The sequence below is a fragment of the Gastrolobium bilobum genome, unplaced genomic scaffold (genome assembly GCF_033153095.1).
Source record: "Gastrolobium bilobum isolate Gb01-03AN ecotype WA unplaced genomic scaffold, APGP_CSIRO_Gbil_v1 utg26468, whole genome shotgun sequence".
Lineage (NCBI taxonomy): Eukaryota > Viridiplantae > Streptophyta > Magnoliopsida > Fabales > Fabaceae > Gastrolobium > Gastrolobium bilobum.
The window spans coordinates 1,990-17,470 of NW_026898419.1; the positions used below are offsets into that span (position 1 = coordinate 1,990).

At 34.2% G+C, this 15,481-nt stretch overlaps 1 protein-coding gene across 2 annotated transcripts; it reads right to left on the minus strand.

The window, feature by feature from the left end:
• Window positions 1-2,428: 2,428 nt before the first annotated feature.
• LOC133316106 (purple acid phosphatase 8-like) lies at window positions 2,429-11,795 on the minus strand. 2 transcript variants are annotated; one of them, XM_061517810.1, is made up of 7 exons: window positions 11,566-11,795; window positions 4,768-4,924; window positions 4,563-4,586; window positions 4,243-4,370; window positions 3,884-4,012; window positions 3,050-3,117; window positions 2,429-2,841 (listed from the first exon to the last, which is right to left on the minus strand). In XM_061517810.1, the coding sequence occupies exons 1-7, from the start codon at window positions 11,731-11,733 to the stop codon at window positions 2,628-2,630; spliced, it is 888 nt and encodes a 295-aa protein (XP_061373794.1). In that variant the 5' UTR covers window positions 11,734-11,795; the 3' UTR covers window positions 2,429-2,627. The 2 variants fall into 2 exon arrangements, with proteins under 2 accessions (XP_061373794.1, XP_061373793.1); XM_061517809.1 differs by having other exon boundaries at window positions 4,479-4,586.
• Window positions 11,796-15,481: the final 3,686 nt, after the last annotated feature.

The following is a 15,481-nucleotide window of genomic DNA, read 5'->3' on the forward strand; positions in this document are numbered from 1 at the left end:
CGAAGCTCCAGTACAATCTGTTTCTGCACCAAATTCTCGTGTGCCTACAGAGCCAAATTACTTTGACGAAGGCCAAATTGTCCATGACGGTTCTGATGCATCAAATGACAGCCCAATGCCTAGTGGATCATGTGTTCCTCTGGACGATAGGGGGAGTGTTTCGCTGGAAGCAACACCAACTAACGAAGTTGCCGCTAGGGAGTCCTCCTTACTAGAAAGAAGTTCGAGTTCTAGTGATGCATCAACCCAACAGCAGTTGCTGGAAGCAAATCTGCGTCAAACAGTCACACGTCAGCACCGTACCAGGAAGCAACCATCTTATTTGCAGGACTATGCATGTCAAGTAGCTGAAACACACACTCCTTCATCTCTCCCTACTCAAACCAATGTCACCTCAGGTACTCGGTATCCTATGTGCAATTATCTTAGCCTCACTAACTTTTCTAAGCAACATCAAGATTTTGTTGCAGCTATTGACACAGGTCATGAACCACGTACATTTCAAGATGCTATGAGAGACTCCCGATGGGTGGAAGCCATGAGGGCTGAAATCACAGCCTTAGAAGACAACCATACATGGTGCCTCACGGATTTACCTCCAGGGAAGCGTGCTCTTCCAAGCAAGTGGGTGTTTAAAATAAAATATCGTTCTGATGGAACGGTGGAACGGTATAAGGCAAGATTGGTGATTGCAGGTAATTATCAGATTGCCGGAGAAGATTACAGTGAGACTTATGCACCAGTGGCAAAGATGGTGAGTGTACGTACATTGCTTGCAGTGGCTGCAACAAGAAACTGGGAGTTGCACCAGCTTGATGTTCATAACGCATTCTTGAATGGAGAAATAAGTGAGGAAGTTTACATGAGATTCCCCCTGGATTCAGTACTGGGTCTAAGCATAAAGTATGTCGTCTTACAAAGTCATTGTATGGTTTGCGCCAATCACCCCGAAACTGGTTTTCCAAACTCAGCAGTTCGTTGACGGCATATGGATTTGTTCAGTCAAAAGCTGATTACACGCTCTTTACTATGCAAAAAGGGGAGGTGTCTCTTGCACTTTTAGTTTATGTCGACGACATCATCTTAGCAGGTAATAATTCACATGCTTGTCTTGCAGTCAAGGAGTATCTGAATCAGTGTTTTAAAATAAAAGACCTGGGTAGTCTGAAATATTTTTTGGGTATTTAAATTGCCCGCAGCAAGAAAGGAATATTTTTATGTCAGCGTAAGTATGCCCTGGATATTCTTTCTGATTCCGGGCTCAGTGGATGTAAACCGGCGATTTCCCCCATAGAATAAAATCATCGTCTTGCCTTGGATGACAGACCAGTATATGAGAACCCTGAACGGTATAGAAGACTCATTGGTAAGTTGATTTAACTCACTATCACAAGACCCAACCTGAGCTATGTTGTTCATATCCTTTCTCAATTCATGCATTCACTGCGCCTAGCTCATTATGAGGCTGTTCTCCGGGTTATTCGATATGTAAAGAGAGATCCTGGTCAAGGACTTCTCCTCAAATCGGATTGTGACCTAAAAATTCATGCCTATTGTGATTCGGATTGGGCTTCATGTCCTCTTACCAGACAATCTCTCACTGGTTTCTTTATTATGTTGGGTTCTTCACCCGTATCCTGGAAGACCAAGAAACAAGTAACGGTGTCTCGCTCTTCTGCAGAAGCAGAGTATAGACCAATGGTTGCAGCTACAACAGAGATTGTGTGGCTCAAGTCATTTCTCACCTCTCTTGGGGTCACTCACTCAAGTCCTATGGAATTGTTTTGTGATAACCAAGCTGCTTTACACATTGCAGCGAATCCGGTGTTTCACGAGCGTACCAAGCATATTGAGTTAGATTGCCACTTTGTACGTGAACATATTCTAGCCAAGCATATTACAACAGCTCATGTGCCTTCTCGTTCCCAACTTGCTGATTTGTTTACTAAAGCCTTGGGACAACGCGAGCTTCTTAGTTTTCTTCCCAAGTTGGGCATTTCATCCTTACATACTCCAACTTGAGGGGGAGTGTTGGAGATTATATGTAACAGTATATTGTTTGAATTCTTTGTAACATATATTGTTTGAATTCTTTGTAACCGTAGGTTTGAATTCTTTGTAACGTATATTGTTTGAATTCAATTCTTTGTAACCGTAAGTCTGAATTCTTTGTAACGTATATTGTTTGAATTCTTTGTAACCGTAGGACTGTTTAGATAGAGTATTTATTTGTTTTAGTCTGTTATGTTGTTACCATTTATTGTATGTTCGCCTATTTGAAGGCTACCAATGAATGAGATAAACACACAGTTGAAATATCAAGTTTATCTTATGCCTCCTCGATGGAAGAAGAGGGGTTTCTATATGAGTGAATCATAAACCCTAATGTGGTAAGAGAAAAGGAGCCTTACCATTTCTTGTAGTGAGGCCATTCCGTATTGTATTGAGCTGTGAAAATTGCTAGTAAGTAAATATTTCGCAACAGTTCATAACCAATTGCTTAGTTTCAAATCTGAAGCCCAAACAAATGAGCCAATTAACGATTCACCACAATTGGTTTTTTTTTTTTCTTCTTCTTGTTTCTACACCCGTGATTTATTTCGTACATAACTGCATTTGAACTTTGTTCACAGGGTTGAGAGAAGTTGTTTGGATGTTTTCCATTTGTGTAGAACATTGCCAAAGACATCGTAGAATGCTACATCAAGTTCAGTTTCAGTAACCTGCACAGACATGAATCCTTGGCCATCATAATATAACTTCATCTCTTCTATCTTCCACGAGTGTATATCACCCTTCCACGCCTTTGACCCACCACCGCTAGTCAAAAATTGAATTCCACTGAAATTCATGTATATATTTGAGGATTAAATTCAATTTTCACTATATAATTTTGCTTGATTTCAATGTGTTACTTCATCTCTTGTGTGATTAATTTCTTTAGTTATTTAGTTATCATATCTATCCTTCTTCTTCTTTTTTATCCTTCACTTTCATTTGAAATGATCCGTGAAAAGCATGTATATGTGATACTTGAATATTAACAAACCTGTCAAGACTGCTTATGTGCTCTAGGCAGTGATCGTGTCCATTTATGTAAAGATCAATGTTGTTTGCCTGAAAATCAAGTTGGAAGTTAGTATAGCCTTATAATATTCAACGAAACCCATAAATAAATAAACCCATTCAAGGTCATTTTTTTAAGGCATAATCTGCAAGACTGTAACCCATTTTTAAATATATAAACCATTAAAAAAAATTCATTTCTTTTGCAGTAATTGAAATTTGGGAGTGTGCAGAGATTTGTGACAACTGAAGGAGCTTCAAACTTGGAGAACAAGGCCAAAAAAATTCGATATTTTGCAAATGAATTGAGATATCTCTAAATTATTCGAATATAATTTATTAAATATTCAATGAAGTCTGTTTATTTTACTATATAAATACATATTTCTCATGTTGTAGGAGATAATTTTATCTCCTACACACACATAAAAGTATATGGAGTTTTTCTTTTTCTCTCTTCTCTTCACATGGTCTCACACTTTTATGTGTATGTTGAAAATAAAATTATCTCTTACAACATGAAAAATATTAATTCATAAATAAATTTAAATTTAAATTTAAAATCCTGTAATATATATATATATATATATATATATATATATATATATAGGTTATAATAATATATTACTTTTATTACTCAATTAATTATAATGTGATTTGACTCGAGTCATTTATTCTCTAAACATAATCTTGTGAATGATATAATTTATTCAACCCCTTCTTGATTTGCAAAAATGCCTCTTATTTAAAATATGAAAATAGTGTTTACCAAAAAATATATATATATATATATAAAATATGAAAACAGTAAAGTTACCTCAAGAATTGGGAGAAGCTGCTTTACAAGCTCTACCGTATTACCGTGATGCCCAGCACTTCGAATTGTATGGTGACCAACCACAATCTTCCACTTTGCATGTGATTGTTTTAAAGCCAAATCCACATCCTGTTGAAATTAAATGCACAATAATTAGCCAATCAACATATAAAACATGAAGGTTAGCACTATATACAACTTACAAATGCTTCATATCCGAGGGTTTTACGTTTTGTTTTTTATTTTTGGAAGTTATACAGTACTGTTCATGGTTTGTGGAATTTTTTTATTTTTAATTTTTTTTTAATTTTTAGTAAGGTTTTACATTACCATTCCGAGAAATGATTAGTGGTTCAAACCTTGAGGAGGTTGGAAATGTATTGTCTTCTAGGCAATACGCCTCTCCAATCATAAACATGATCCTTGGGTTCTGTAAAGTATTTGTCCACAAACGGAGTAGTATCTACGAAGAAAAACTCTACAACTTCTGAAACAAAACAAGTGACAATTACATCAATTCGTTAGTATTCACATATAATATTTTATGCTCTCTAGGTCGAAATTAAGAAGGAAAAAAAATCAAGCTTCTTTTCACCTGCATTGACAATATAAGATCTCATGCAAAACCATCTCTTGTCAAGTTTTGTGAGGACAGGACTCAGCTGTGCCTCAGCATCACCCCTATAGTCATGGTTGCCCAAAACTGCAGAACCACAATATTAAAGAATTTCCAAAAATAAAATAAAATGAGACTTTAAAATATAGGTCACAGTCACAGCCCTTTTGTTTTTAGTTACAAAAAATAAAAAAACATTCCTTTCATGAGTCTACTCCCCTGTTCTTAGATGCATATGAATTTAAGTTTAATGAATTAGAACTTTTACCATTGTACCATTGCTTCTGCAAGCTGGGAGCAGTATAGATTTTGGTGAATGACTCGTCAAAGGCTGGATCATTTATGCCTGTCAAGCCATCCTCGTAAAAATTATCGCCGGTGGAAATCACAAAATCGATGTCCAATTGCTTTCCAATAACAGCCATCTAGTAAAACTAAATTCATTAGTTTCAAGAATAAATTATTGGAACTGAGGCAAAAAGACAAGAGAAATTAACCATTATTTGTAGAGATACGGCACTACAAATTCTTTAATTATATCTATTGAGAGGGAAATTGATCAAGTTGCCACCCACAATGTCATGTTGTTTAAAAATTTTGCCAAAATGCTACAGCACCAAACTGATAGCGAGTTTGAGTGTGCCACGTGGCACATTTTCTAATGCCAGCAAACTCGTTGTCAGTGGCAGCGAGTTTAATGGTCAAATGAGTCAGGTTGCTTTCTAAAGTAGAGACATGTGGAAGGCAGCCTGAAACTCGCTGTCAGTGGCGTGTCAAACTGAAACTCGCTGCCACTGATAGCAAGTTTTGTGCTGCCTAAAACACGTCATAAATCCGCCAGTACTCCTATATCAGGTTTCAACCTATAAAAAACCCCCACCCCACTCCCTCATTCACAACATCCCTCCGTTGAAACTATAGAAGCTTTCATTTGTCCCTGTTGGAAAGAGTATCTTTATTATTTGTAATGATTTATTTCCTTATTTCAATAGGATTCAGGTTAGGTGTGGGCTAAGCCCATTAGTGTTTCTTTATATATTGTACTTTCCTGAATCAATTCAATATACAGATTTATTTCAATGTTCCTCTCGTCTCTTGTTATTTTACATGGTATCTAGAGCCTAACGAGAGGAATCATTGTCCGTCTTTCCTTACTCTTTTTCATAATTTTAATATTGTAGTAGAGAGATATCACCCTCCGTGAGGGATTGGCTTTCCCGTCTGTTCCCCTTCTCTTTCTCTCTCTGCTTCTTTTAGTTTCTTCTTCATGTTCCTGTCTTCCATCAAAGACCCAACCACCATAAACAACTAGCACCGGCCAGAACCATCCCTGCCTCTGCACAGCAGCAGTTCTCGTCGTCCATGTTCATCTGGTCACCGCCACAGTGCACCGCCGGAATTTTGTCCAACGACTTTTCGGCCGCCAACCACCCTTGATCAGATTGTCTTCCCCGTGCGCTCACCGTCGTTCAAGTCGCGTCTCTTTCCTCAAGCCGCATCATCTTTTCTTCTCCTACCGAATCTTGTTTCTTCCGGCTGTGTTTTCTTCTTTTTCGGTGATTTATTGTTTTTATTTTGAATTTCTTTTATGGCTTGTATTTGGCCAATTTTATTTTATTCCCAGATATGTTTGTGATGTTATTCAAGTCTAATTTGGCTTGTATTTAATATACAGATTTATTTCAATGTTCTTCTCGTCTCTTGTTATTTTATAGTCCCCATTCGAAACATCCCCCTGTTTTTGTCAATGATAATAGTGATTCGATAATTTCCACTATGTACTACAATAGGAGGAGATATTTTGGTCTTAACGGTCAAATATTTTAAGGAGATATGAAAATGTTTTGCAGGAGCCTTCGATGTACTTATAATTATATGAAGAAGACAATATATAAGTTGAAATTACAATGGGGTCAATCTCTATCTTGGTTGAAACGCGAAGTCCAAACGTGAAGTTATGCATAACTCTAAATACATACCTAACTTCTTCAGTTGCTTCTTCAACATTATATTTTGAACTTGTGATTGAAATTATTGTCAAGATGTCCAATATAGAACCCCTGGTATGCTTGAGGTGGTTGCTAACCTTGTGCCGCATTGCTGATTGCAGACAATATCGCCGCACGTCGATCAAAAATAAGATAGATGTCTTCTTTTAGTGTCTCATGAATCTGAGTCAATGCCAAATACTCGGACCAACCATCAAGATTCTCCTCGAAAACAATGGCGAACACAATCGACAACACGTAATTATTGTCATCCACAGTTGTAGCAATTAATAGCATCCCTCAATATTTCCCATATAAGTGGGTACCATCTACCTGTATAAACGGCTTGCCATAATTATAAGGCATCACAACACTGTTTGAATGTCCAAAATACCCTGTGGAACACTTTTCGAGTTCGTTCCAACTGGTTATCAACAAAATGATCATTCAGATCCAGCTTATAAACAACTGCTAGGGAAAAGAGCAACATGTAACCTACCATTTTGACAGAAACACATAAGACTCATCTCAATCTCCATAAATTTTAACAATTGCCTTTAGTTTTGCCTTTAACGCTTTCCAGTATGATATATGAAACCCACGACTTGTTATAATTTCGTGGATTAGAGCAATTTTAACATTGGGCTCCTCCCTTATCATTTTTGCATGCCAACAAAAAATTATGTATTAATAAGTAAGACGTACATATTATTAAAATTAGATATTTGTCATTCATTTTTACATGTGCCCTCACCCTCCACAGATAGTCATCCTTGTGATTTTCACATACCATGATCAATCTTGTGGTATCAATTTTTGCTAAATATCTGCGATAGTCCGTCATACAAAATTGTTTTATTGCCATCTACACATCGTGCTTGCAATCAAACACCTTGTCCTTATACAACTCTTGATCCATCTGCCAATTAGGTGTAAAACCTTGCATAATTAATTTATAGAGTATGTCACATTTCTTATTTTCTTCCTTAAAATTATTTTAACAAAAAGAGTTTGGTTAACACAGTATGTTTGTTAACCCATTTGCCGATAACCCAGTTAGTGTCTCCTTTTTTTACATGTGCCCTCACCCTTCACAGATAGTCGTCCTTGTGATTTTCACATACCATGATCAATCTTGTGGTATCAATTTTTGCTAAATATCTGCGATAGTCCGTCATACAAAATTGTTTTATTGCCATCTACACATCGTGCTTGCAATCAAACACCTTGTCCTTATACAACTCTTGATCCATCTGCCAATTAGGTGTAAAACCTTGCATAATTAATTTATAGAGTATGTCACATTTCTTATTTTCTTCCTTAAAATTATTTTAACAAAAAGAGTTTGGTTAACACAGTATGTTTGTTAACCCATTTGCCGATAACCCAGTTAGTGTCTCCTTTTTTTACATGTGCCCTCACCCTCCACAGATAGTCGTCCTTGTGATTTTCACATACCATGATCAATCTTGTGGTATCAATTTTTGCTAAATATCTGCGATAGTCCGTCATACAAAATTGTTTTATTGCCATCTACACATCGTGCTTGCAATCAAACACCTTGTCCTTATACAACTCTTGATCCATCTGCCAATTAGGTGTAAAACCTTGCATAATTAATTTATAGAGTATGTCACATTTCTTCCTTAAAATTATTTTACTTAATATTAAAATAAAAAGATTAGAAGTAGCCTAAGGATTAATTTTTCCAAATAATAATTCATAGTCCTATAACAAATGCGCTCACACATATAGGATGCAAAAAACTATAGTTAAAAATCAGTGGCTTGGAGGCCTAAAGTAATCAACAATACATAAAGTGAGGGATTTTTGTACTCCTACATCAATATTTACAACTCAAAAGGATAATAGGAGCATAAATCCTCCAAAAGTCGTTTACATCTACATATCTAAGCAAACATATAGAGGTGTAGATGTGCCTCAGTTAGATCCTCGTAGATCATAATTAGCATTTGCCAACCTGCTCCACACAGATAGACCCAATCCATGTGTACTAATATGAAAATGTTAGACATCAAATAAAATCCACAAATAAGAAATATTCTCAGTAACTTTAAGAGTTATCGAACTATAACATTTACGTGGAAAATACCTTCTCATTAATGTGGCTGGAAATGTTATAGTTTGAAAACTCTTAAAGTTTCTGAGAATATTTCTCACCTATGGATTTTATTCGTTGTCTAACATTTTCATATTAGTTCTCATGGATTGGGTTTATTTGTGTGGAGCAGGTTGCAAATGCTGATTCTGATCCACGAGGATCACACTGAGGCACATCTACACCCCTATATGTTTGCTTAGATATGCAGATGTAGACGACTTTTAGAGGATTTCTACTCCTATCATCCTTTTGAGTGTAAATATTGATGTAGAAGTATGAAAATCCCTAACTTTATGTAGTGTTGATTACTTTAGGCCTATGAGCCACTAATTTTAACTGTAGTTTTTTGCATCCTATATATGTAATCTGTGTGGGCACAATTGTTATATGACTATGAATTATTATGTGAAGAAATTAATCCTTATACTACTTTTAATCTTTATATTTTAAAATTACGTAAAATATTTTTAAGGAAGAAAATAAGAAATGTGATATACTCTATAAATTAATTATGTAAGGTGTTACATTAGGTACTCGCGCTCCCTCCATTACAGGCAACTCTTGATCTGGGTATGTCCAATTAATATGCGTATAATGACTTGTTTGAGACCAAAATGGAGAACTATGATGTCATGTATATCATCACATGCGCAGGAATAAATCAATTGTGTAGTCAACAATTATCTTCAAAAAAATATAATTAATTACAGTTATTAACCTTCCACTGGCGGGTCATGCATTCCAACAATGCCCGGTTAAGGAATCGAATGACTCACAACGATAGACGGACATGAATCAAAATCACCCTCGGCGTCAGTGTCCAATGAGTCACTATCCGAAATAACACCTTCATCCACCTATTCGTCAGCCACGTCGTATCATATTCATCTTGGGCGGGAACCATTTCAATTGACATTGGTTGGGGTGACGGTAGTAGGGGCGAGACATACCATTATTCAGGATCAAAATGTTGCTCCCTATTAATGTCAATGGAGTGAATTGAAGGGAGGGAATGATGACTGCTAGATTGTTCACCAGAGTCTACTTCCGCATGCAGTTCAATAAATGTGGTACCTCACTGATTTCGAAATACATCAACTACTAACGCAACACCTTCATCCTCAACAATCTCCACGAGAACCCATTTCTCGTTACCTGAGGCACATCTAGCAGTCAACCAAGAAAGAGATTGACCTGTTGTAATCTCAACTTCTTGCATATTGTCTACTACTTATCATTATAACTACATTGGGGGCTCATGCAAAATATTTTCGTATCTCCTTTAAAAATTTGACCATTAAGACCAAAATATCTCCTCCTATTATAGTACACAATGGCAATTATCGAATCACTATTGTCACTCATTTAAAAAAAAAGGAGGAATAAATAACAATGACAAAAACATGGGGATGTTTCGAATGGGGAAAAATGAGAGCCTCTGCAATTTCAACAGAGGGATGTTGTGAATGAGGGAGCGGGGTGAGGGGTTTTTATAGGCTGAAACCTGCTAGGAGTATTGGCAAGTTTAAGCAGTTAGTGGAGGTGAGTTCTTGTTTGACACGTCAGACTGAAACTCGCTGCCACTGACAACAAGGCTGCCTGCCACGTGTCCCTGCTTCAGAAAGCAGTCTAACTCATTTGACCATCAAACTCTCTGCCATTGACAGCACATTTGGTGACCTTATCAAACCCGCTGCCACTGACAGCGAGTTTGCCGCTGTGACATTTTGGCAAAAATTTTAAACTGCGTGTGACTTTCCATAAAAAAATTTGGGAAAGTGGTGCAACTTGGTCAATAACCCTCTACTTAGACGACAAACGGATTTTGAATTCTTATTATGCGTTTGTTTTGTATTTATATTCAATCCAACAGGAAGCCTTGCATGTGTTAACTATATTGTTTAATCATAGTTTCTTCTCTAATAATCATGGTGAGTATTATATTTTTAAGAATAATATTTTTAAAAATATATGATTAAGAATAATATTTTTCTAAAATAATCCATATCATTTTCTAAGTTAACTTACAAGTTAAACTTTATAATAACTTTTTTTAAATCATTACATATTTCTACTATACTTTCTACTTAATAAGAATTTAGTTGATATGTAATCCCATAGCTTTATTATATTATTACAGAGTAATATTTATTTTGTTACATTGGAAGTGTAAAACACTATACAAGGAAGAGGGAATAAATGATCAAACTTTCAATATCATCATTAGATCTATTAAATAATAGTTTGAACAATCTAAATTGTTTTTTTGTAGATAACATAACGGTAAAAAAAAATAAACATTATCAAATAGAACACAGAGAACGTTTATTGAAATTTTTTAAAAACCATATTTATTTATGTTTTTAAAATAGATTTTACTAAATATTGTTTTTTTTTTTTCCCCTGTATACTTCAAGTTTCAAATGGAAGATACCTTCTTATTATCAAGTGGATGAACATCAGGTTAGAAGCTAATGGCAATGATTATAATTAAGTAAATTTTCTTTTTGGTTCGGTCCTATAAACGAACCAAACGAACAAATAAAGCTTTATAACATACAATAATAATAATAATCAGTTAATACAGACCTAGATGGTTCGGTCCAAATAAGAACTGAACTACATACGCGCGTGAATAGGCTGCATTATTAGCCGATTAATAATAAATTTTCTTTTTGGAGCTTGATTATTATAATTTCAAGGATAAAAAGAATGCGGGGAATCTAAAAGCAATAATAAGAACCCACTTTGCATAAAAAGGAAAAAAGCATGTGAAAGGGAAAATCATTGGCTTTTGCTAAAAGTTAGGAGTGTCTTTCCCAATATTGAAGGTGGTGGCCACTTGTTTGTTAACTATAGCAAGACTAGAGGCTTTTAATAAATTCACTATAAACGATCGATGGAGAAGTTGTAGAAGTGTACCACAGAAACATGTATTGGTTGACGTATATTTTACCTGGACAGCAACTTTAGATTGGTTGTAAGCTCCTTTTCTTCCCCAATCTCCAACCACCAAGAAGCTCAGAGACCCATCTGGTTTAGGTGCTTGCTCAAACCGCTGAAGCACTGCTGAGGAAACAGCCAAAGTCAGGGTTATGGTAGCAATGAAAACAAGCAGGCGCATGGTGACTGAGCTTTGACAGATGGAGAAAGAAAAACTTTGGGTTGAGCTCTTTTTATTTATTATTGCTTTGCCAGAGAAAGAGAAAGATAAGAAAGGACAAGAAGGGTAAGGGTAATGGTATATGCCCAATCAATTATCCATATGTACAACTGGAGAAGCCACGCCACGTGCGTGGGGTCCATTTGTTAATGAGAAATCATATCATTGGTGTGGCTTTTGCTTTAATTTTTATTTTTTTTAAAGTTCACATCTTATAAAATAAATAAATCAGGTCTTATAAATCAATAACAGATAATAAATCATCAAATTATGATAGCATAACGTTTTTCATATTATAAAAAATAATTTTATTTATTATATACATATAAAAGTATGTAAGTCTTATGGGAGCTGTGTGAAGAAAAAACAAGAACATACGAGACTCATATAATTTTATATAGGGTAGGATATTTTTACACTAGTGTAAGAGTTAGAAATCTTACACTCAATCTTGAACATTGATCCACTTATATCCAAAGGTTCACATTACTAAAAAAATTGAGCCCTTAGATATAAGTGGGATCAACGAACAAGATTGAAAGTGTAACTTACACTAGTATAAAATGATCCTGACCTTTTTTATATTTGTGTAAGAAATAAAATTATTTTCTATAACATAACAAATTTTAATCCACATAAATAATTAGATACTTGAACCTCATGCATTATAATTATATAGGATTTATATTTCTTATGTAACATAAGAAGAGACTCCTTATACTACACTTACATCATTTGTGTGCCACTATTTTTAATTTTTTTTATTTACTTTTTTCCAGTAGGGCCTACCTAAGTATGTGTGTGTTGTAAAAATTCTCTTATTATCTTGCTAAGAAGTATAAAACCCCATAGCATATATATAAAATCATCTTTTCATGTAAGTGGATCTTCTCATATATTAATTAACATAATCATGTCGTGTGAGATAATTTTAACCATACAAGAATGAATCAATAGTGATAAGAAAAGAGAAAAAATATATAAATATTGAAAGTTATAAAATCTTCACCATTAATTTGATTATTAATGATTAAGTTTCTTTCACATAACACAATTTTGTTAAATGACACATGAGAGGTCTATTTTCTCTTTTCATATACAAATCTTAGAAAACTACAAATCATGGTAGCATATAAATTGAACAATAGAAATCATTAACTTTTTTTTAAAAAAAAATTCAAAACATTTTTTATTCTTTTTCATTTCTTTTTTGAGATGAAGAATCCATTATTAACTTAAGGAAAAGTAGTAGCATTGTTTTTTTTTTTTTTCTCAAGCAACTTCTTGCCCATGAAATTTAGAACTTATTTGGATGAGGTTTTAAAAAATAGAATTTTTATGCCCTATTTTTTATAAGGATTTTTTAAAATATAAAATTATTTTATATTTAAATGTAGGGTTTAATGTATCTCTAGTCAATAGAGATAACTTATTTTCAGTGAGCCTAAAACGATGTCATTTTGAGATTGAGAAAAATATTTTTTTGTAATTCTAATTTATTTTAGATTATATTAATCTTTATCATTATAATTTTTAAATTTTCTAGTCCAAAAATAACATTATTTTGGGTTCACTAGAGATAATTTTATCTTCCATAATTAGAGAAATATTAAACCCTTAAATATAATATGTAAAATCCACTTTTAGTTAAAAATATTATTTGAGTATTAAAATTTAAAATAATTTTATGTATAAAATCATTAAAAAAAACACATAACAATAAACTTTGGAAGAAGTTTTTGGTGGTGGCGATGTTAGTGACGATGATGAAGATGATTGCATGGTGGGGATTAAGGGTGTGACAGGATGATGAGGGTAGCGGTGACACCAATGAGGATTGAAACCAGAGTAAATTTGAATTTTAAAAAACTATTTGACTTTTGAATTTTTGAAGTTAAAAATGTTTGGTAAAAAAAAAAAGACGATTATATTTATCATCATTTTAGTTTTACCACTTGCTTAGTTATTGTTGGATTAAGTTGAAATCAATGGTTGAAAAAGAAAAAAATTTATTATTGTTTATTTAAAATTAATCCAACGATAATTAAACAGATAGTAGAAATTGTAAGACTAAAATAGTAGTAAATAAAATATTTCTTAAAAAGAAGAGAATTTTTTTTCTTCATATTTCCTATTTTTTAGAAAGTTAACATCTAAACATTCATTTATAGCAAGAAATATTAAAAATAAAAATAAAAATTCCAGCTTCTAAAAATTTAGAAGTCGTGTAAAGAATCTTGTAATACACAACTCCAAAAACTAGGTCAAAGGGTGAGAGTGTCCAAAGACTTATAAACTCCACATTAGTTGCTTATACAACTAATATGGGACTATATATCTCAACACGCCCCCTCACACGAGAGCCCATTGAGCTTGAAGAGTGGATGATGCAACAGGCTCAGCCTACCTGTGCTAATAAATTCCACAAGAGAAAATGAGAGGCGGTTAGGATCGAACCCGGAACACGAAGACTCTGATACCATGTAAAGAACTTTGGGATATACCACCACAAAAACTAGCTCAAAGGGTGGAAGTGCCCAAAGCCTTATAAACTCCACATTAATTGCTCGTACAACCAATGTGAGAGTATATATCTCACAATTGCTGTATCTGAATGGAAAGGGATGGGTTGGGATAAGAAAATGAAAGGCTGAAAGTGATTCTCAAATCACTGCTATCAACTGTGAATCTGTTTCCTTTCTCAAGCGAATTGATCATATTTATCACGTTTTATCCAAACAAGGATTTCCAAGATCACAACTTTGACTTTAGAGTAAATATTCTTTTTAGTCTTAACAAATTTCACGATGCCCGTTTTAGTCCCTAGCAAATAAAAAGGTCCATCGTGATTCCTAAGAAATTCAAAATGGATCCATTTAATTGAAATCGTGGTCCCTCACAAATTCAAAAAAGACTCATATTAGTCCCTAAAAAGACTAAAATGGATCCATTTTAAATTTTTTTAGGGACCACGATGGGCCTTTTTATTTGCTAGGGACTAAAGCGGGCATCATGAAATTTGCTAAGGACCAAAAAAGGTATTTACTCTTGACTTTATATGTATATTATTTGTTCACGTTACGGGCACAACAAACCCTTGCATGCTACAATGATTGGGAACAGTGACCAAAGTGCTACTGTTGGCAAAAAAAAGTATTAGACTGTTATGCTAATAGTAAATTTTGTCAAAATATCACGTGGCATATTTCGCTACAGTATAGCGAATTATTTGCACACATATTTCACTACACTGTGTAGCAAAATATGCCACGTGATATTTTGACAAAATTTACTGTTGACATAGCAGTCTGGTAATTTTTTTTTTGCTAAAAGTGACAAAATAGTCACTGTTCGCAATGATTGCAGCCAATTAGTGGCCTGCTGGTCCCTCTAAAATTTTGTCCAACCTTTTTTTTTTTTAACCACAAACAACTTTTATTGGTAAATTTGTCCAGACTTTTTAATATCTTAGGTAGTGTTTGGTAGAAGATTTATTTTGGCATTGATGAAAAAGTGTAAGTGAATATTGAAAAATACCACATTTGGTTCAGGTTTTTGAAAAAAATACTAGGCAAATAGGATAGATGGGAAAATAATTTTTGTGTTGATTTTTAGATGAAATTCACTGTTACAGAATACCACTTGAGATGTGGTATTTTGAGATAACTGGGGAAGTGAAAAAACAGGTGCGAAGTTTCTCCCGAACATA